The sequence below is a fragment of the Talpa europaea genome (genome assembly GCF_964194135.1).
Source record: "Talpa europaea genome assembly, chromosome: 1".
Taxonomy (NCBI): domain Eukaryota; kingdom Metazoa; phylum Chordata; class Mammalia; order Eulipotyphla; family Talpidae; genus Talpa; species Talpa europaea.
The window spans coordinates 100236421-100260345 of NC_140073.1; the positions used below are offsets into that span (position 1 = coordinate 100236421).

The 23925-nt window shown below is 39.3% G+C and overlaps 1 protein-coding gene across 1 annotated transcript in view; it reads right to left on the reverse strand.

Annotated features, from left to right (window-relative positions):
- Positions 1–23925, reverse strand: part of LY75 (lymphocyte antigen 75) — a gene marked incomplete at its 5' end in the record, with an annotated part of 94334 nt that overhangs the window by 68709 nt on the left and 1700 nt on the right. Inside the window, 4 exons of the mRNA XM_084240402.1 lie at positions 729–839; positions 6443–6607; positions 13153–13323; positions 19718–20089. Of these exons, the coding sequence (XP_084096528.1) occupies positions 729–839; positions 6443–6607; positions 13153–13323; positions 19718–20089 (819 nt within the window). The remainder of the gene's footprint in view (positions 1–728; positions 840–6442; positions 6608–13152; positions 13324–19717; positions 20090–23925) is intronic.

Consider the following 23925-nt stretch of genomic DNA (forward strand, 5'->3'; position numbering starts at 1 on the left):
GAACTAAGGTTTTGTTTGTTTTATTCACTATGAAATTTTCTTTTAGTTATCTGTGTAATAAAATACAACCATTATGTTGTCAGCACTTGGATGCTACAGTAGGGAGATCCTGAGAGTTTCAAAAGCAAAAAGGACTATTTCTGAGCCTCCCTGGTGGCACAAGGGGTTAAGATGCAACCTATGAAGCTATCTGCAGTCACTGCAGCTTGAGTTCAATCCCCGGTAGCCTGGGAGCAATCCACATGGCACAGCAGACCTCTTCGGTCTTGCCCGCTGCTCCCCTCAGCAGTGTATTTCAATAGATGTGCCTATTCTGATCCCTGCTGTGTCTCTGGTGAATCCTCTCATCCCCCTACCCCCCACCTCTGGCCTGTACACCAGTTCTTGTATGCATAAATAAATCTGTTTTTTTTTGAAGGGCTATTTCTGTATTAGAGCAATGCTGTAGATGAAATATAGTAGGCATCAGTCACACACATTAAGTTCTTCGGCCCTGTGTGGGGTTCATCCTGCTCAGAGGTTGGAGACAAATGTTCAGTGGTCCATGGTGTGATTCAACTTAACTACACATCAAAATACAGAAAAGGGTAGGGAAAAGAAATTCTCCTGAGAGGTAACCATATTAAGAGTGGTCAAGATTTGATATTTACAATGTCTCAGTGAGGGGAAAGCTCTTACTTCTTGAAGTGTTTGTTCTGTGCATAGTAAATTGGGGAAGGAGAATTTACCTGGACTCCAGTTGAGAAAGTTTAATGGCTTGTGGTTGGACCATTCCCAGCCTCTAGCAGAGAACAGCTGATTTAAGCCAATCCAGAAAACTCTAGCAATGCCTTCTTTTTCTGTAAAAGTTACATAATTTTAAAGACTGACAGAATCACTTAAGTTATTATCTAACCAGACTTAAGTTTTTACTAATAGCAAAAATATCTAAAGACAGGAATTCCTGTAGGGCACTGTTTATCCAACAAAGACAAACAATGTGCAAATAACAAAACTTCAGATTACTGAGAAAGCCAGAAAGACTAGTCAGTTAAGTGATTTCTACTTTCCCATTAGCTTGTCCAGTTCCTTTTCTTCTAAGATTAAAACAGAATCTTCTCAGAATAGCTGTTTAACTATTTTTAACTCTTGTGCTAATGTAGAAAAAGCAGTTTCCAATACATATCTAGATTTTGTAGATATTACTGTATTCCAGACTGACAGTTCACATTATTTAAGCACATATTATTTACCAGTTACGAAGACTATAAAACCAAAATGACAAAGTCTCTGCTTTCATGAGGATTTCAATCTATAAGAAGGAAACCAGTATGCATCCTCTAAAATGGTAAAATGTTACTAGTGCTGTTTCAGAAATATGTATAGGAGCTCTTTCATAGGCATTAAAATATACTGCTCTAGAATCCAAAGAAACAGGCTGGAAATATAGAATGGAAGATAAACAGACACACACACACACACCCCTACACACAAATGTGTGCCACATGGAGATATATCATTGAAATTTATTATTCAACAACTATATGTCATCACTGAAAAGGAAAGATCGAGAAGCAGAAATAATGTAAATAGTGAAATTAATTGCCAACATGCCACTCAATGTGTGTATGCCCACAAGCAAGAAATGCAGTTATGCTTGTGTGGATCCATGTGCAATGGAAAAAATATGAAAAGAATATGCAAGTGACTGCAAGGATGTTCACATCACTATCAAGGAAGTCAACAGCATTTTTTGAGAAACCGGTAAGACTTCATCAACTTCACAAAGAAGAATTTGAAGATATTTAGGGCCAGGTAGAAGAAATAGAGCAATTAATGAAATGGTCCACAGAAGACAAGGATATATTCCCAAACAGGAAGAGCTAACAGGTTGGAATTTCTATAAAGCTGAAATATTTCCAGCAGTAAAATATTTGGCAACTTTCTTGATTCCTCTCAGGGAATTATGTATGATACATTACTGTACTAGATATACATATGCCATTATATATCATATATATCTGTGTAATCTGCATGTAGAAAATAACATTAACACTTTATATAGATATATTATTTACATATAGAAACTCATAATCATGCTTTAAGGACTGTTTGAGGATAATTTTGAGTATGCACAATTTTTGTTTTACTACAGACTTTAGAATCCAAATTCCTAAAACAGGTCACCTACTAGTTTCCCTGGGTAGAGCAGAGATAGCAACAGCTAAGATAAAAGGGGCCAAGAGCAATAATCCAGAAACCAACATTCACAAGGTGGGAAGAGGTTGGTAGGGAAGGAAGTCCAATTATCATTCTACTGAGGAGCAAATGTGATGTTAGGAGTAAATCACAAAGGTACACCATACTTTCCAGGAGCTAAAAGAAAGAGACAGGGCTACAGGATGTAATGGTTGAAGTTTAATCAAATTTATAGCCTGATGAAGAAAAGTCAATGAAAATATAAGAGATGCAAGAAACAGTGTAGATGCAAAGAGCTTGGGAAAAGGAATTAAACTTGAACAAACTGGAGGGATGACAGTTCGGGTAAGTATGTGGGTTAGTAGCTCAGGTTTCATCTCACTTTTCTCAAGGAAATAGATGATAATGATACACTACCAAGGAAGGAGTTGTTATTGGAGCAGGTGATTTAGGAGAATGCTGAAGGGAACTCTGGATTCATCCTTTTTTTTTAACCTTGTTAGCAGAATGAAAGGTTGTTAGAACTTGTATACAAAGACATTGAAGATTTAATCAAATGTACTTTTTTCCCCTGTTAGTAAAAACAATTGATTTTCCAGCATTCATAAAGAAGCTCTGGAAACAATGATATATTTATGGTACTCCAGACTCAACCATGTCCTGACATTTAAAATTCCTTTCATTCATTATAATCAAGGATAATATGAATGATCATTTCTATCCTTTCCAAGTTCAATGCCCTTCCAGGAAGCTTTTTTCAGATATCTCCCAGAAGGAAGTCTGAATAATTCTATTGCTCCCTCTGATAATCTTATCAGTTATCTGCATATTGTAAACCCACATTTATAATGGAACAAAATGATCTTTGGATGCTGTCAGGCTTCTAATTTGCTTCATTCCAGTATCTTATTTGTGATCTGTATTGATGACTTATTCTTTACTATAATCACGGTATTTAAAAATTATGACTATGTTGGCAAGCCCAAATATTCCTAATGAGTCTTATGCCAGGTGGATGTGAATAGGAAATAGAAAAATTCTAGATCTCCTGGTTGGGCCTCATTTCGTATATGCCCTGGACAATTTCGACCTGGACTTTTTTCTACAGAAAGTTTAGGCAAAAGATGAATTTAGCTTTGCCCACCCTCATTTTTGTGATCAAGAAATAGATGATTGCTAGCATAAATCCCCATACCTAGTCAAATGGGAAAGTCCACTGGGTAAATATTTTTTGACTGTCTTGGAGAACCTTGTTCAAATCTGAGCCTGTATTTCTATTTCTCTCCCCACAATGAGAAACATCAGGATCTGATAATGGTTGCACATCTTGGATGAAGCACAGAAGAGTCTCTTAAAGCATCAGAAAGGCCATTAATACTTACCTCATAGGGTTCTTATATAGGATTAAATAAGATAATGTATTATATTATTTAGTGTCTTTTTTGGAACACTATAGTCTTCAGCATGTATTATGATTTTTTTCATTAATTAAATAAATTATCAGGAGTTCAGTAACTTGGGTTTCTTGATTTTTAAAAATAATGTAAAAGTGTTTATAAACTTTCTAGTAAATGATATGGAAGACACTGATGGAACAAGTCATAGAATTTTATTGAGTACATAAAAGGAGTCCTAGATAAATAAAAAAGCATATCATTTTCATGGATGAGAAGACTTAATGTAGTACAGCAATGCTTCCTTAATTAATCTACAATTCAATGCAATTCCAAAGCCCCAGTAGGGTTTTTCTTTGAATTTAATAAGATGGCCCTTAGATTCATATGAAAGAATAAATAGTCCAAAAAAATAGCCAAGACAATTCAAGAAAGAAAAATGAATATAGGAGTATTTGCTTACCTAGAAACCAAGATTTACTATATAAGGCCAGAAAAATTAAAATAGCATGGAGTAGAAACAGAAACAAACAGATCAAAGGAATAGGAAGAAGAGTCTAGAAACAGCCCACATATACAGATGGGAGTCTATGTATGTTAAAAGCAGCATAATACATCAGAGGGGAAAATGTAAAATAAACAGTGCTCGGTCAACTGACTATGCACGTGGAGAACTATAAATCAGATATCCACCTCTATAAATTACATTTCAGATGGATTAAGAATGTAAATTTCAGGGCCTCCCCTGGTGGCACAGCGGTTGAGTGCTGGGTTGCGAGGCTGCCCGCAGCCTCTAGCACCAGTTGGATCCCCGGCCACTGGCAAGGGTCCCACCCAAAAAAAAAAAGAATGTAAATTTCAAAAGCAAATTGTGAGTTTTTAGAAGAAAACAAGAGAGGGTATCTTTATTATACTAGGGCTAAGGAAAGATTTGCTAAATATTAATTATTTATGCATACAAAATATAAAATATACAAAATATTTGACAAGTTTCTTGATTCTTCCCAGGGAATTATGTGTGATACATTACTGTACCAGATATACATATGCAATTATATTTCAAATATATCTGTGTGAACATAAGCACAAAGCACTAAGGAAAAGATTGATAAACTTGATCAAATTAAAATTAACATTATCTTAATAAGAGGCAAAAAAAATTAAAAAAACCAAAGACTAGGAAAAGATATTTGTAATCTTACAATAGATTAGTGCCCAGAATACATAAGTAGTATAACAAATTAGTGAAAAACAACTCAATAGAAAATAGGAAAAGGATATAAACTGGAAAATTTCAGAGGGAAAACCTGAATGCCTAAGACACACAAGACGCAAACCATTTTAATTGTAAGGGAAATATAAATGGAGAATAAAATACCATTTTATATCCATTGTATCAGCCAATTAATAAGCGTGATAACACCAAATACTGGTGGAGGTATAAACTTATGCAATCACTTTGGAAAGCAATTCAGAATTTTTGATTAGAAGTGAAGAGATGAGCACCCTACGACTCAGCAGTTTCTATTTTAGAGAAACTCTCAGACATGTTTACAGACAAGCATGTATAAGGAAGTTCCTTGCAGAGGTATTTGCAATAGCAAGAGCAGAGCAGGACCTGTTTCCTAATAGGGTAATAGATAAATTGTGGTTTATTCATACAATGTAATATTTACAAAGCATTAGTTAACAATGGATAAACTTACAAATGGATAAATAAGATAGTATTTGTATTATTTTAAAACATAAAACAATAGTATAATAAACACTTACATAGTATTTATGCATAGATATGTAGTAAAAGCACTCAAGGGATGGATATTGTGAGAGGTGGACATGAAACTTTTAGATGAACTTTGTTAACCTTCTATTTCTTTAAAGGAAGGGAAGTAAGGAAGGAAGGAGGAAGGATAGGAGTGGGGAGGAATATAAAGTAATACGACAAAATATAAGTCAGGGTGGTGGTTATACAGGTCTCTTTCTAGGTTAGAATTTTCCATTTTTGTCTATATAAGCTCTTGTAATTAAAAGTAACAACATAGGGCCTCCCTGGTGGCGCAAGGGGTAGCACAGTACTGTGAAGCTATCCACAGCCTCTGCAGCCTCTGTAGCACAAATTCGATCCCCAGCTGGCCAAGGAGCTACCCACATGGCACAGCAGACCTCTCCTGTCTTGCCCACTGCTCCCCTCAGCAGTGTATTTCAGTCAGTTTGCCTGTTCTGTTCCCCACTCTGTCTCTGGTGAATCCTCTCACCCCCCCCCCACACCTCTGGCCTGTACCCCAATTCTTGTATGCATAAATAATAAATCTTAAAAAATAAAAATAATTATGTAATAACTATAAAAATAATTATAAAAAGTAATTATGTAAACCACAAGTCTACAAACAAAATTCTACTTTGTGTCCATGTCATTGTATTTTAAGATTTCTTAAATTCTCCTGGCCCCTGAGGAATGCACCTGTTTACTCAAATGTGAGGACTTTTTACTGAAGCCACTTGGTGTGACTTAGTCATCTTCTTTACATTCATGAATTCTCTACTTTTCAAAGTACAAAGAGTTGATTGGTCATCTTTCTTCAAATCCTTTCATTTAGGCTTAGGGCAGTAGTTTAATCTTGCTAGTCCAGCCCATTTTCTGAACATTAACCTCTCTTTAGTCTCCATCACATGATGCATTTTCAACGGATGGAACAGGATTATTATACTCACTACTTTTTTTGCTTGAGGGCCTCAGTGTTGATGTTTAAATCCCAAGAGAAGATAGAAAGATATATACACAAAACAACATACCGGGATAAAAAAGTAGCAGAGAGACTGCATCTTTACAATTTCAGCAATTTGCTTTACCACACACAAAGTAAACATACCTTTAAGATATGTTAGTTCACCAGCACTGTTGATGCTCAATAAGTCAGCTCCTTGATTCTGACATGAAACATAAGCTTCTTTCCAAGAAAGTGCTGCCTGAGTATTAAATTGATAGCAACTTCCAGTCTGCTCGTTCTTTTCCCAGTTATTTTCACAGCCATTTTCTGTTGATAAAAAGATATGTTAGTGATCATAAAGTATGGGCATAATGTTTTCTATTACTTAGAGATAGAAATATTGCATATTCAATGGGCATCTTTCAGGGTGTGTGTAGGGTAAAGAAAATGTCAGGCTTCTCTGCCCTTCCGCCATCAGGATAGATGATGGATCCTTGTCCTGAATGCATGCCTGATGGCGGACACCTGGAGCAGGGTGTGGGCATAGGTAGATGGGATTCACCTGGGCTAAGACTGTGCTTTTTAAGGGCGGCGTCACGGGGGGGACGCCAGCAGCAATAGCAGCAGCAGGAGAAGCCGAAGCAGAAGCTGAGAAGCAGCAGAACGAATGCCAGAGAGCCCAGATAGAGTGAAGACTTGCTGGGGGCTGGGAGGCTGGCAGGCCTCCCAGCCCCCCAGCCAGCACCCCTGCCTGCCATATGCCTGGTGAACCCCAAATAAAAAACCTGCAAAACCACTGAGGACTTTGACTCCTCCTTTACCCGGTCTGCATGGGATCAGAAAACCTGCACTGTATCCTGTCCTGCCTTTACAATTGGCGTAAGTCGGCAAGATCCATGCAGACGGGTATTGGAGCCCTCCGAAGACCTGGAGGGACTAAGGAGTAAAAGACTGCCTGTAACGACGCTGGAGGCGCCATGGCGGTATAGAAGATGGATACGTCCACGAGCTGCAGGATGAGACCTGGCGTGAAGGAGACGTCCGAGAGGACCAGCCAACGACACCGGAAAGGACCAGCCAATGACCCCTGAGGCAGCAGGCCGTTGCTGATGCAAGGAGAGGCCAATGGACTTCAACTGATGGACGTGGACTGATAAACTTGGACTGACAATACCGCCAGAAGGCGGAGGACCTTGGCAGGTTATGTTTTTTTTTTTGAGAATCCGGGGGTGGCCAGTGGGCCTAGATGGCCAAAAGCAGCCTGTGCATGCCCAGCAGCCAGGTGGAGGAGAAAAGCCAACTAAGAAGGCAAAAGCTGGTACTGATGCTAAGTTGAGAAGCCCTAAGCAGCTGTTAAGCAGCCTGGGTATGCTGAAGCCCTGTGAGTCTCGTAAAATCATTCTCGAGTGAGGGTGAGGAGCTGAGGAACCTGTCCTTGGGGGACGGGTGGGGAATGTGGCTTGGGGTGGAGCCAAGCCGAATGCAGAGTTTGGATCCCCGACCCATGTGATTGTGCAGTGGGTTGGCCTGAGTGCAGGGGTTTGTGAGTCGCATGGGTGGCTGTGAAGGCCGAGTGTTGGAGCGACTGCAGACAAACCCTGAGGGTTGGCGATTACCCCCAACAGAATAAAATTGCCAATCCCAGAGCTAGTACATCCTGGGGGTGGATGCTGTGTGTGCCTTGTAGCCGAGACTACAGCCAGAGAAGGCCAGGAAGCCTGACGGCTCCTGGTGTGATATAGTAGATGCCGTGAGTGATTCCCCTCCCTCGTATGAGCAGTGCCTTCGGCAGCAGATTTGGTGGCTCATCTGCTGGTACCAATAATTGTCTTTTGCACTTGGTTGGTGCCCTGCCTGGACTTATTTGTGTTCTGTTGTATTTTGTTATATTGTATTTTGTTATATTTGATGTATTTGCTTTTGTGGGTGTAGGGTAAAGAAAATGACAGGCTTTTCTGCCCTTCCGCCATCAGGATAAATGATGGATCCTTGTCCTGAATGCATGCCTGATGGCGGGCACCTGGAATAGGGTGTGGGCATAGGTAGATGGGATTCACCTTGGCCAGCAGAACGCCAAGGGGGACGCCAGCAGCAATAGCAGCAGCAGGAGAAGCCGAAGCAGAAGCCGAGAAGCAGCAGAATGAACGCCAGAGAGTCCAGATAGAGTGAAGACTTGCTGGGGCTGAAGACTTGCTTTGGGCCTCCCAGCCCCCCAGCCAGCACCCCTGCCTGCCATATGCCTGGTGAACCCCAAATAAAAAACCTGCAAAACCACTGAGGACTTTGACTCCTCCTTTACCTGGTCTGCATGGGATCCGAGAACCTGCACTGTGGCCAGTCCTGCCCTTTACAGTGTGATATTAGTCCTTCACTAGGCCATATTTTGATTCTTCCATTACACAAGGAAATTGTAGTCATAGGACACCAAACGACTCAGACTACTTAAAACTTCCATTCTTCTTCTACTATTCACTCTCCTAATCAATTACATTGCCATATTTTTGCACTTGCCTGTCTTCTGTCTAAAGGTAGGCGTCTTCAACTGTGCTCACATTGTCAACCCCTTGAACTAATAGAAAACAAGCTTACTGGAAATGGTGGCAGACTACAGAGATTTGCCCACACCCTGAAGTGAAACCATTATTTGTATGTGTGTGTGTGCAAATACACTGTTTAAATAACCAAGATTCAGAGTTCAAATGGCTATTGTATTTGAGAAGCTAAGTCCCACTTTCTCCTCAATAAATTCTTTTATATATGATATGTAACCAATATTAAATAATTAACATGAATGTGTGCATATGTATATAAATGTATATGTACATTGCTGTAGGGTAAGGAAAAATGTCAGGCTTTTCTGCCCTCCTGCCATCAGGATAGATGAGGGAACCCTGTGATCCTGAATGCATGCCTGATGGCAGGCACCTGAAGTGGATACACCTGCACTAAGACTGTGCTTTTAAGGGTGGTGTCATGGGGACGCCAGTAGAAGCCATGAGAAGCCGAAAGAGAAGCCGAGAGAGCAGCAAGAGAAGAAGAAGCCGGGAGAAGGCCTGAGAGCCCAGAGTGAAGACCTGCTGGGGGCTGGGAGGCCTGCCAGCCTCCCGGGCTCACAGCACCCCTGCCTGCCATGTACCTGGTAACCCCAATAAAAGACCTGCTAAAGCCACTGAGGACTCTGACTTCTCCTTTACCTGGTCTGCATGGGATCAGAAAACCTGCTCTGTGTCTGTTCCTGACACTTTACAATTGCATAATACATATTTCACAAAATGTATAATGCACATATTCTTTAACAAAAATCTAAAAAACATGCGGTAGTGGCAACCAAGTAAAGGGCTGGCCAGGGTTGGGGCAGGCTTCCCAGACCCCTGTGACTCTTCTAACAATTTCTTTTCTCTGGTTTCTCTCTTATGGTCTTGCCTCTTCTGTAGCCATCCTCTGCCTGAGTGATGCCGCCCTTATATCCCTGACCTCTAGGCTCAGGTGTGCACACTTACGCATGCTCACACACCCACACTCCAGGTGTCCACATCAGGCACGTGTGCCCCACGCCCATGCTCCCAACTGCTTTCTGCATCAACAAAATCAAGGCTGCAGGTGATAGCTACAGAGGTGAGTGTTGTAAAAAGCCCGATTAATTCCATTTACCCATCACATGTGTAATTTCAAAAGAATAAACTTTATTTCCTGGATGAGATATGCAGTACTTGATACAACTGGTTGAAATATATACTCAGAGCCTCTCATGAGTTTAAGTGTGTTTCAGACTCTACTGGGGGCTTTCAAAAAGTCTCCCATGTCTAGTCACTTATCACAAATCAGTTACATGTCACATGTCAGATTCATGTACCTTCAAGCTAGATGGGCCCTTAGAGATCCTTAATGCCCTCATTTCATATGTGGGACTGTAGTGGCAGGAATGGGCACAGAGCAGGATCTCTATGATCCGAGCAGGCAGGTGAAGAAGCCCTCAGTGGCTTTTCAGGCTTTTATTGAGATTTACCAGGTACACAGCAGTCAGGGGCTCCAGGGCGGCCTGGAGGCTGGCAGGCCTCACAGCCACCAGCAAGTCTTCATGCTTTCTGGGCTCTCTAGTGGTCTCTGCTTCTCTGTGGTTCTTCCATTTGTTCTGCTGCTCTGCTCTCCTCTCTCATGATTCTCTCTGCCTCTCATGGTTCTGCTTCTGCTGGCATCCCTGTGACGCCACCCTTATAAGCGCAGTAATCTTAGCCCAGGTGAATCCCATCTATATATGCCCACACCCCACTCCAGGTGCCCGCCATCAGGCATGTATTCAGGACCGCAGGGTTCTGTCGTCTATCCTAATGGCGGGAGGGCAGAAAAGTTTGATACTTTTACCTTACCCTACAGGGACCAAACATCTAGAGGTGTTTGTGGCAGAGTTATGAAAAACACTGCTCTCAAGTCTAGACTTGTTGGTCTTCTGAATGATATATACTGCTTCTTCAGTCATTTTTAAATGGCCCATGTAGTGGCAGGAAGGGATGGAGCAGGATCTCTATGATCCGAGCAAATGGGTGAAGAAGGAGTCCTGGAGCCCTTGGTGGCTTTCACAGGCTTTTATTGGGATTTACCAGGTACACCGCAGGCAGGGGTGCTGGGGCACCAGGAGGCTGGCAAGCCTCCTAGCCCCCAGGAAATCTTCACTCTCTCTGGACTCTCAGGCGACCTCTTGTGGCCTCTGCTTCTCTGCTGTTCCGTTCTCTCTTGTTCTGGTCACTCTTTTGCTCTGCTCTGCTCTGCTGTTCCTCTGGCATCGCCATGATGCCACCCTTATAAGCCCAGTCTCTCAGCCCAGGTGTACCCACTTACATATGCCCACACCCTACTCCAGGTCCCCACCATCAGGCCTTCATTCAGGCCCACAGATCTATCATCAATCCTAATGGTGGGAGGGCAGAAAAGCCTGATACCTTTTATTTACCCTACAGTCCAAATAACAAGAGGCAAAAACAAAATAGGTAAATTTGCAAATGTGTTTGTTATACAATACAAACTCCATGGCCTAACACTCCATGAGTTGAGAATCTTACAATCTTGCTTCTTCTGTAAAAATAATTCTGGGAGGCATATAAATGTATTAACTATTCAACCACTACCCTATCCTACTATCCAAAGGAGGTTAAAGGCACTAAGAGACATGCCAGTCAAGGAACTGAGACAGAGCAGGATAATACGTTAGGTTTTAAGGGTTAGGGATCCCAGAATCCTTACCAGGCTCCACACAAATATGGTCTGACCCTGACTAGTAAGTTCCTTAATATGGTTCAGCTGTCTCTTATCAAAGAAATGAGGGTCTGCTTCGGATAACTTCAAAGCTCCTTTTCACATCTAACCTTTTGATGTAAATTAGAGTGAGAATTAAATGAAATTGGTGCCTGGTTGAACAAACTCTGCTTATTAAAAATTACCAGCTAAAGAAAATACTGACTTTTTAATCTTTCAATAGGTTTTTAGGTACTAAAGTTGTGGGGCTCCTATCTAGAAAGCTGATTCTCAAAATGTGGTCCTCAGATTCTTCCAAATTAGAGAATATTTCTTGAGCATCTACCATAACCTAGGTACTGTGATTCCCCTGTAACTTTCACGTGACTGGTAAGAAATTATGTCTCAACTATTGTAGGGTAAGGGAAAAGTATCAGGCTTTTCTGTCCTTCCGCCATTAGGATAGATGATGGAACCCTGCAGTCCTGAATGGATGCCTGATGGCGGGCACTTGGAATAGGGTGTGAGCATATGTAGATGGGATTCACCTGGGCTAAGAATGGACTTTTAAGGATGGCATCACAGGGACACCAGCAGAAGCAGAGAAGCAGAACTGCGAGAAGCAGAGTGGGAACCATGAGAGGAGCAGAGAATAATGCCACCAGAGAGCGCCGGAGAGCCCAACAGAGTGGAGACTTGCTGGGGGCTGGGGAGGCCTGCCAGCCTCCCGGTACCCCAGCACCCATGCCTGCCATGTACCTGGTAAATCCCAATGGAAGCCTGCAAAAGCCACTGAGGGCTCCAGGACTCTCTCCTCCTTTACCTGGCCTGCTGGATTAGAGATCCTGCACTGTGCCCATTCCTGCCCCTACAGTTATACATCAGAGAATGATGCAACTATTACTTTGGTCTCTCTTCCTAAAGAACAGTGACTTCAAAAAAACATACTCTGAATAGTTTGCTTAAAGTAAGAAACAATTAGGAAAAAACCTCTCTGCCTAACACAAAGAAATGGCAGAGGGAACAAGGTCACCAATATTGAGAGGGCTGGGGATGTCAGCCTCTTTTGTCTCCCACTTTTGCTTCAGACCATAAATATACTAAGTTTCGATGACCACCCTCACATCTTCTCCAATGCAGCTTTCACTCTTTTTCCTCTCCATAAATTTTAAAAGGCTTACTCTCCTTCTGTTAATGCTTCAGGCAATTATCAATATAACCCAGCTTCTATGACCATTGGTCATTTGAAACTGCTCTGTTAAAGGTCAGCAGCAATTTCCTAAGTGTTTATGTCTTTCCTCTCCTCTCACTGAGGTATGCATGGTCCAGAATGCTTCCTCCTCCTTTGCCCACTTCCATTCTTTTCCTGGTCTTCTGAGAGAGAATTCATAGCTACATATTACTTCTCTCTCTTTCCATATCTATATCTAGATATGTATATCTAGATATAGACCATATCTATATCTAGATATGTATATCTAGATATAGATAAATAATATGTATATCTAGATATAGATAAAATATAATATAGTCCTTATGTTAGATATTTGTTGCAGTCACCTTGGACTTTGCTTTCTCCCCTTTGCCTTATCTAAATTGTATCCTTTTCTTTCCATTTATAAAGTTTACTAGCCCATACATACCTGGTATTAAGCAGATGCCCCACTTTTGATCATTTTCATAATTTAAGGTGGTGGCACACCATGGCCCACTGTGATTTTCATCAAGAATGCACTCATGATGCCAGGTCCCATTAAGAAAGAATGGAAATTCACAAGGTCTCCCATAGGAGTTTCCATCTCTGGTGTATATCTCTGTGAATTGGGGAGGAGGTAGAAGAAAGGGGAGTTAAAAATAATCAGCTTCAGTTGAATAATCTCTAAAACTGTTTGAAATAAAGATTGTTGTTTTCACTTATGCAAACACAATATATGGGTTGGCTGCACAGTATAGAAATCAAAAGCATGGACGCTGACTGCGCAGGTCTGGCCTTCAAACTCTATTAGCCTTAAATTCTACATTTGCAAATTAGGAACAATAGTATTTAGCTCAGAGTTGTTATGAGCTTTCAATGAGATAATCCATGTAAAACTTCATTCATTGCATTTTGAGGGAGAGCTGACAGATCCTGGCTCCATCAACAGACTCCTTGTGGGTGGCAGAGCGCTCCCGCAGAAAGGGTGCCTCTCTAAGATTAAACTTACACTCTATTTTCTTAAGTAAGAGTGGAACAGAAAAATATCTTGGAAGCACTGTGGGTGGATGTGGACTTTTTGAAACCAATTGTCAAGTAAGAGAGATAAACAAAATAGCTCCATTGTTCAGAGATTGTAGGTAGGTTGAGGTATGGATTCTGAGGACATGAGAGGGAGAATCGCTTAAAGATCTACGAAGAACTTACACAACTCAATATCAAAAAAGTAAACAAACCAATCAAAAAATGGTCAGAAGAGCTAAAAAGACACTTCTCCAAAAAAATGCAAATGGCCAACAGGCATATGAAAAAATGCTCAACATCACTTATTATTAGGGAAATGCAAATCAAAACCACAATGAGCTATCACCTCACACCTGTGAGAATGGCCCTATTAAAAACCCCAGAAGAAATAACTGCTGCCAAGGATGTATAGAAAAGGAACATTCTTACACTGCTGGTGGGAATGCAAACTGATCCAGCCACTATGGAAAGCTATGTGGAGCTTCCTCAAAAGACTAAAACTGGACCAACCATAAGATCCAGTGATTCCACTCCTAGGAATCTACCCAAAGGACACAACAACACTAATTTGAAAGGAAACCTGAACTCCTATGTCTACTGCAGCACTATTTACAATAGCCAAGATATGGAAATAACCTACATACCCCCAAACAGATGAATGGATCAAGGACATGTGGTATATATAGGCAGTGGAATACTACTCAATGAACAAAAAAGATAAACTCATGCCATTTATAGCAACATGGATGGAGATCATGCTAAGTAAAATATGCCAGAAGAATAAAGATAAATATTGAGTGATTTTACTTGTATGAGGAATGTAGAGAAGTCAAACAAACTGTCAGGAAAGAGACAAATCTTACAAGATGACCATAAATCTGAGCCATAAAGAGAATGTTGTCAAAATGAGGAAGGGAAGAGTACAAAAGACGATGATGATGCATCACGGGTGCCAAGGTGGTGGGAGAACTACAGAGAATACAGTGGAGGGGAGAAATCAAATACTCCTCAAAAATTAACAAAGATGTAAGAAAATAAATAAATAAAAAAACCCCAAAAACACAGCAGGTCACCAGGCAATGAAGTTGGGGAGAAAACCATTCCACACAGAGATTACATCATGCACACAAATAAGGCACATTATATTTATGGGTTCCCTAAATACGAAAGGGAAAGAACAAATTACTGAGAGATGAGTTGGCCAAGAAATTTTGAAAAATCTTGAATGCTACACTTAAAAGCCAGAGTTCATTGCCTAATACTCTTGACTCTTACACACAGAACAATGAAGTAGATGTGTATTGTGCTTTTGGCTTCATTTTAAAATATATATTTATATTTTAAATATAAATATTATAATAATGTGTAAATGATAGAAAAATTGTATAAATCAGATACAATATGGAAGAAATCCAGGAAATATATTGGGGGTAAGGGCTGATTTAAAAAAAAAAAAAGAGGAAGAACTGCTGGAACTCTAAATGGACTTGGAGAGAGTCAGGGCAAGGTTATGAAAGAAGCACCCACTTGAGTGGACAGTCATAGGACTAGCTGGTGGCCACTGAAGTAGTGGATCTAGCTTTTGTGTTAATAAATTCCCCTGGTATACAAAGAGGAATTGAAAATTGATTTCAATCTCTAATATGCCTGGAAATGCTAGGGGAAGTGCTCAATACTTAGGCTAATTAACAGTTCTCTGGAAAGGGTTTTCATAGTACAGCTAACATTATATATATTGGTCACCTTTTTCCATATACTCAATTTCTTTAAAATCATGGTCACTGACAGATAAAAATATGGTGAAGTCTAAATATGAAAAATCAGCATGTACCACCCTTTAGCAGGTTATTAGGGGCCCTTAAAATGCCTCAAGATTTGCTTAAAAGTGTGCTTAAGATGGTATTTGATTCTGCATCCTTTATTATTCTCAAATGTTCATTAACTAAAGTGTGAAAACTGATTTGACAGTGTACAATGTATTAAGCTGCAATATAGCAAAGGTAAGAATAATCTGGAAGCTTTTATTGACAATCTTTTAAGGAACATTGGTTTATTTTCTTCTAATGTAAACACGGTTTTGAATAAGGTACTTCTGTTAGAGAGTGTGTTCACATTATATTTGACAAGAATACAGCTTATTACTCATGTTCTGTTTTTAACCATACCCAAAATTCCCAGTAGCTCATCACCAATTTCTATTACACATCAGAACAAAGGACAGCCTCTGATCTTGATGACTTTTGCTTATAGAATAGAACCATCATTTTTTTCCCCAAAGAACTTACATTTCTGTTATACAAAGTACTTTCAATTACATATCTCTTGCTCTTTACCATCAGCCTGTGAGATCAATAGGGCAAGAATTATACTTGTTTATGAAATCCCCATTTTTGCTGAATAGTTATGTGAAAGATTTGGTCACTCAGCTGTCAATGATAGAGGTGAGAACCTGCTCACTGATTAATGTCCTTGACATAAGGACACCTTGTGACACCAAAGGCTCTCTTCTCAGATTTTAAGTCATGTTTCATAGCTTAAAACTTGGCTTCAACAAGAAGTCTCCAATGCACAGTATGCCATGAAGAATGATAAGCACACAACTGCCACCACCCCAGCAGCAGAAAATTGTGCTAACTATTCACTAACAGTTTTAACAGTTTGTCACACATTGTTTGCTACTGTTTGACCTCTTAAATCCAATAGACAGACTTTCCTGAAAGAATCTTCTTTGAATGTGTGAATTTATGGTGACAGCATCCTTAAAAGAACAGCTTATTTGGGAACAGGCACTCACACAAAAAACTAACAAATTATTTTCTTTAGTAACATGAGGCAAAATCACATCAATGGTTAAAGAGTTAGGGAAGAAGAGTTGCTCAAAATTCAAGAGAGTCCTACAGCTATATTCCATTAAAAGTCCATTTTCTTTTGCATAATTCACAAAACATCCAAAATTTGAAGTGCTATTAAGGTTGAGCTATGGTAGATATACAAATACATATCTGGAGGCCAGTCAAAAGCAGTTTATTCATAAAAGTTATACAAGTTATATCAAAAAGTTATACAAGTTATATAAAAGTTATATCAAGTTTTCCCTGATATACATGTAACTCACACAGGATGGGGGTTGTGGAGAGAGGCAACATAGCACTAATGACAAATTGGAAGTTAAAATTTAATCTAATAAATTAGATCTAATAAAATCTAATCTAAACTTTAAAGTCAAGGGAAAAATCAAGAAACTAAATTTGGGGAACACAATCCTGGTTTTCAGTCCTACCTACCTACAACAACTTGGATAATGTTGGACTTCATTTTGTTGGGACTTACCTGTCTTATGTTTATACAACTAGTCAGGAAGGTGGGGTTAGGGACTAAATGGGAGTCCAAGACAGCAGTCCTAGAGAAAGTCCCTAATTTCAGACAGTGCCCTCTATGAACAGGAAGGGAAAACATAAACTTAATACGTAAAATGACCAAAACTTAATATTGACTAAATATGAAAGGTGGAGAAAAAAGCAGAACAACTCTAGGATTACTTGTAGATTTCTGACATTTGTGACTTGGATATATCAGTCACTGAGACAAGAATGTAGAAGGGGAGGCAGGTTTGGTTCTGACCCCTGTGCAAATTCATATCTGAGGTATATCTTGACTAGTCAGAACTGTATGTGCCCCCACACCTCCTTTTAAAATAAACTTCTCAATTGGAAATTTAGTGTTCCAAATATTGTGTTTGGAAGGACAAAAATCCACACTGTATCTTTGGGCTTTTGCTGGTGGTACTGCTTTGCTCTTTCTGGAGTTCTTAACATTTTTCTGCACCTTAGGTGAGTTCTTAGCCTTTTTCTGCACCAATGATCACTTAAGCAGCCATGTGAAGCCCATCGGCCATCTTCCCAGAAGAATATTATAAATGCAAAAAATAATACAAAACATACAGAATTAGAAAGAAAACTATAGTTAAATGAGGCATTTTGAGAACTGATTCACAATTTTTAACATACAATTATGTCCCTTCAAAGAATTGAAAGCAGGGGTGACATCACCTTCACTCCTAAGAAGAACATCCACTCCTAAGAAGAACATCTAATAATTGATTAGAGGGACACTACCCTGAAAGAGACCCTTGCACCTTGGAAATCAGGACAGATCGCACTAGTAGGACAAGGAGGAGAGTCACACTTCATTAAAAGGAGGATGTGCAGTGATTCCAGTGTGGTGTGTATAACTGTCTTTGACCTTAGTGTGCAAAATTATAGAGTACAAAAAGGATTCACAATGTTGAGGCAAGGTATCATCTAACCAATAAATGACTTCTGTGCTGAAATAAAAGCCTAAAAAGCAGTTCAACAACAACAACAACAAAGGAATTAAAAGCAGGAGAAAGAGTCCTGACAAGAAAATAATTCCTTTTGAGGCATAAATGAACACAATGAAACCAATAAAATCAAGTTCAAAAGGCATTTTGTTTGGGTCCATATTTTCCATAAGCTGCCAAGTTAGAGAAAGGCTTTTGTAGCACAAAATTTAAACTTACCATTAAGTGCTATCCAGAAAGCATTTTTTTTTAAGGTTAGGAGTAAGATGACTAACAGAAACTAGAATTGTTTCCTTGTACTCAAGGACTGGAGAAAAGGAAACCCCCATCTCTATCTAGAATTTCCCCTTAACATTAGAACCTGACATTATCAGAAGCTGTTGTATCTTCTCTGGGAAATAGAAAGAGGTTATTCTTGGAGAAAAATATGTGCAGATAGTGGGAATGATGGGAGGATGTGGTACATATATACCATGGAATATTACTCAGCATTCAAAAAAGATAAACACATGCAATTTGCAGCAACATGGATGGCGCTAGAAGAGATCATGCTCAGCGAAATAAGCCAGAAAGAAAAAGAAAAATACCGGATGGTCTCACTCATAGCAGGAATCTAGAAAACTTAAATAAGGGACCAGGAAAATGAATAACTATAAGAAAGTGAAAATCAAAACCAACAAAAAACTATGAACCAGAGACACTTTTAGGGGGGCGAGGGCAGGAGGGGAGGGATTGGGGTCAGAATGGGGGGGCTGCAATTGTATGGGGAATATAAAAATAAAATTTATTATTTAAAAATAAATAAATAAATAAAAAATAAAAAAAAACAAAGTTAAAAGAGTTTTAAGAGAAGAGGAAAATCTCTGTAAAACTATATAAATTTACAGAGACAAGCAAAGATGAGGAACTAGTCAGGACTTTGATATATATATCAATTTGATGTAATTTAGGGCAACATGATGAAAGAAGATTCATTTGGCTGATAGCTAATAGCATTTAGAAGTTCAAAAAATAAATCTACTTATTCTTTTTAATCTTGGAAATTTGTTGTAATTCAGTCTCTAGACTCCAAACAAAGGTTATAATCAAGATAATCCCCAAAGGCAACATTCATATATTTATTTTTGGAAGCAACTGAGAAAAGTCCATTCTCAAAATGCTGAATAATAAATACAAACATCAGAGTATAATAACCATGCCAAAAATAAAAATAAATGAACCCACATGAGGTACTTTAAAACTTCCCATTATATTAAAAACAGCAGACAAGGAAAAATATATTTTCTTTAAGTCTTTTTCTTTCTTTTTTAAATTTTACTAGATAATTTGACTTGTATTTCATAGGAAGGATTTCCTGTTATTTTAACATTTCCTTTTACGGCATTTAGAATAATGCAATCATAAGAGATGCACATGCTCAGGTATCAGAGTTTTTTCTGGCCTGCCACAGAATGGCTGCCTAACTTCTGACAATCTCTCCTAGCCTTAACTGTAAAAAAATGTGTGAATAACACCCACTACACAGAGATAGCTGACATTACTGTACAGTGCCTAGAACTAAATGCTAGCTCACTGCTCTACCATTTTAAGGCTTTATTTGTATTCAATTTTCAATGCCACATTTATTAAACACAATAGCAAATGAGTCAAATCCCCCTCTAATACTCACCATAGTAAGGCTGGTCACACAGGTTTTCCTCTGAACCTCCTCTCTTCCAGAAATCAGATGAACTTGTGCTTGCTATGGCATGTCCATCCTTCAGAACTAAATTGTATCCAGCAGCTCCATACAGAGAGCGGTGATCACATTTCCACCATAGCATGGCACGGGAGTCACAGCTGAACATTCTCAAGGTATCCATGGGTTTGGTGATATCTAGGCCAAGGCACTTCTGGGATTGCACATGAAAGAGTCGATGGTGGGTCACCCACTTCCATAACATATCCTTGGTTTTGTCACAGTCCTTTGCTACTATCCAGCCATCCAGTGGTTGGATACACTTGCCAGTGTTTTCATTGACAATGGTGAATGGCTCATTACCTGAGTTAAGAAAGACAAAGATGTTTCAGGATTCTGAATTATGTGGTCAATTCATTTTGGGGCCTTTTGCTAAGGATTGTCTGAGCACCACTGAACCATTCTCACCTTCAAGGGGCATAAACTGACATATTACACAAGAGCAGAGGACAGTGACGGTTACAGAGGCAATACAGTATGGGTAAGGGCATGGGCAAGTCTGCCTGGGCTCATAGTCTGCCTCAGCTACTTGTTAGCCATATGAACAGCCACATTTAATTTCTGCACCTCAGTTTCCTCCCTTGTAAAATAGTACTTCATACAATAGATATGAAGATAAAGTGAGTTCATACATGCAAAGCACTTAGAATAGTACACACATTTGTTATTGCTATTCCATGAAGGATATACCCTACCCCTCTTACTTAACAAGATGAAAATGTTGTCATCATCCTCAGACAGGTGAACTGCCATCAGTGAAAAATACCCTGAGCCTATTTAGGAGAACTCTTGTCTTGCTAATACGTTAGCTACTATGGCATGGTAAATTATTACATGACCTTAAGTCTCTCAAAGAAGGTGAGACTTATGAGGAGGCAGAGTAGAAAAGTGGGATAAAGGGGTCAGAAGACACGAAGATCTGGATTCCTGGGGTAGAGGGACTTACGGCCAACGCCATCATAGCACCTCTGGGGTGGTAACAGGAAGCCCCTGCAGAAGGGTTGGGATAACTGACAGTGTGACTCACTTAGGGAGGCCAAACTTGAGCTCCAGGAATCACCTAAGCCACTGGATTAAAGATCCAGTAGATCTGAACAAAGGGAAACTTAAAAGTAACCAGTGTGCGCTGAGGATTCAAGTGTCCTAGGGAATTTTGCATGAGCTGGGAAAGACCTCTCTCTGCAAAGAAAGATATTGAAGTTTTGTTAAGCTGGTGGAATGAGAACGCAGAATAATATTTAATTTAGTTTAATGGAAATAAAGTAATGCATTTTTCTTGATTCTGTAGCGCAGGATTCACATTTGTTACAACAAAGTACAATGGAACAATTTGATTAATGCTTTTACAAAGAAAATTTTTTTGTAGTTTTGGCACAGAACATCATGTTGATGTAAGTAAAGTTGAAATATTTAAGACAAACTTAAACAATCATTGTTAAAGAAACAAAGTGCTCAAGGCCTCCTTTGTGGTGTAGGGATTAAGTCTCAGTGCTATCATGCTAGTCTCAGCACTATCATGTTAGCACCACTGTGTCTTGAGTTCAGTCCCTGGCCGGGGAGCTAACCCACATATGGCACAGCAGACCTCACCTGTCCTGTCTGCAGCTCCCCTAAGCAGTGTATTTCAGTAGTGTATTTCAATATTTCAGTATTTCTGCCTGTTCTGCTCCCCACTCTGTCTCTGGTGAATCTTCTTACCCCCTGCACATCTGGCCTACACCCCAGTTCTTCTATGCATAAATAAATAAATCTTAAACAAACAAATAACAACAACAACAAAAAACCCAAAGCCATTAGCAGAAGGATCTGTGAAACTTTGGTTGCCCAAAACTGCTTTCATTTTGATGCCAGCTTTACAATCACTGATTTCACTAACACTAAACACCTTTTCTAATAATAATTTATAGGTTTTCAGTGTTAAAAATTCTAATACCAAGAACTTGAGGGGAAATGCCTCATACCAAGGATACGAAAGGAACTTTCACGTTAATAACAACTATAAAATTAGGTCCTATTCCAGTTACTACTTTGAACAGAAGTTTTTGTTTTAATTACAGCAGCAGCAAGATAAACAACAGGAATAAAAACAACATCCTTTAAAACTTTAAGTTATTTATGCTTTCAGAGCTCTAGTTTAGAACATCCTATAGGGTGGCAGCTAAGTGTGTTTGCCATTGCAACTTCCACCCCCACTTCTCTTTGACATCACTTTATGGGGAGGATAGTTCACAAAAAGGAAAATGTACTGTCTTAGAAGATTGTTGCTCTTATTTGCTCTAATGCCGTTCCACTCAGATTCCTGATCTCTCTTTCCCAATCATTCTCTCTCACCTCTCCCAAATAAAGCTTGTGTTCCAAAGTATCAGAAATCATTGCAGGAAAAAAGTAGTTTGTTGCAGTGGGAGAATGGTTAGCTGCCACTTTTGCCTTATCTACTCTGCAGATTAGATAAGAGTACCCTCTCGTACTCTATAGTCTCTGCTCTCTTTCCTGGGCATTATAATTTGTGCCCCTTCACCCTAAACAGATGAACTGGGCAAGCAGCAGTTTTGTCTACCTTGGCAATTTAAGGTTCTAATTTTTTCAAGTTACCTTTGCAGAACACAATGAATTAGCTCCAGCTTAGTATAAAGAAAAGAGCAATGGAATAAGGAATTAGAGGTCCTAAATAGGGTTTCTGCTATCAGTTAGCTGAGAGGCCTGAATATACAAGCTGCTAAGTTTCTCCAGTGTCTTTGTATATATAAATGTAAGAAGAAAGCAGTGGCTTAGTATAAGATAGCTAAGCCACTTCCAGCACTACCATTCTATGCTTCCATATGATAACAGTTTTCCTAGTCTTCTTCTGGGTTTTAAAAGTCTGGATTTTAAAAGTTTGCTAACTTCACTACTGCATATTGCTTTTGAACAGATGCCCACATCTTTATTATATTATGCTAATGCTAATAGTACTTAAGATCATTCTCATCCCAACTGTATTGGACATGTTCATGTAGGTGACAGTGCTGCTTTATAAATATTCTTTGGAAGAAAAAAATAAATGATCCAGTCCTCTTTACTCTATGTTTTGTAACTGGGACACCTGCAGATTTAACAAGCTTGTAGGAACTGTGAACGGCTATAGGAAGAGGTGCCGAGTAGCATGAAGTAGCTATGTGAAAGGGGAGCTGTGAAACACCTTACCTAATTGCAACATCTAAGATTTAAATGCTTTCTTGAGTCTAATCATTATTTAAATCAAGTATGTAATATCAATGTTTGACAACTTTAGTGGTCATTTATCACAGACAATAATTACTGATATTTAAGGAAACTTGTTGTTAGCCTTCATACATAATGTATGTGCAGACATAGATACATAATGAAAGCTAGGGAGAATACTGTTCTTTTGCAACAAGCCCCATAACTCTCCTTACTCTGTGCAGGTGCTGATTTAGACTGCCCTAGTCTTGTCTCAGTGGCCCCACTAGTAGGTATGAAGAGTGGTATGGTAGGTTGAAGTGTGGGAACAAGGAGTGAGAAAATGTGAAAATAATTTCTTATTTAGAAAATTTGTTAAATATAAAATATTTCTGACATGTATTATCCTTTGAAAAGGTAACTACAGAGTAATTTAGAAAACAGTTTCTTTATCGATAGCCTTATATTGCATCCTGTGTACTTTATAACCCTATTCTGGTACTAAATAGAATGTTAATGTTTACCCTTAAATACATTATTGGGACAAGTATAAAAGGCAGAAGTTGATGAAAAGAAGCCTTACCACCCCTAGTAGCACGTCTTATATGTTGTTTTATATAAGTATTCTATTGTTACTTCAGAGGAAATTGCTAGGTAGAATAATAAATGGAAAATGAATTTCAATATGCCCATATCCATCAAGGAAACTATCTCATATTTCTGATCACTAACTCCTGTCTTACAAGCCCAAAACCAAAGAGCTTTGCACATTTCAAAGAAAAGCTGAATATCAACATTTTATAACCACAGACAAATGGAGAGGAAGAGGGCCTGGGAAGGCATGAGGGATGAAGACTGCAATAATTTTAGACACAAGGGAATTTCCAGAACCCACACAATTAAGCATTTTGAGGAGCTCCTACTATGCATGCAGAATGCACAGATGCAAGTAGAGAAGT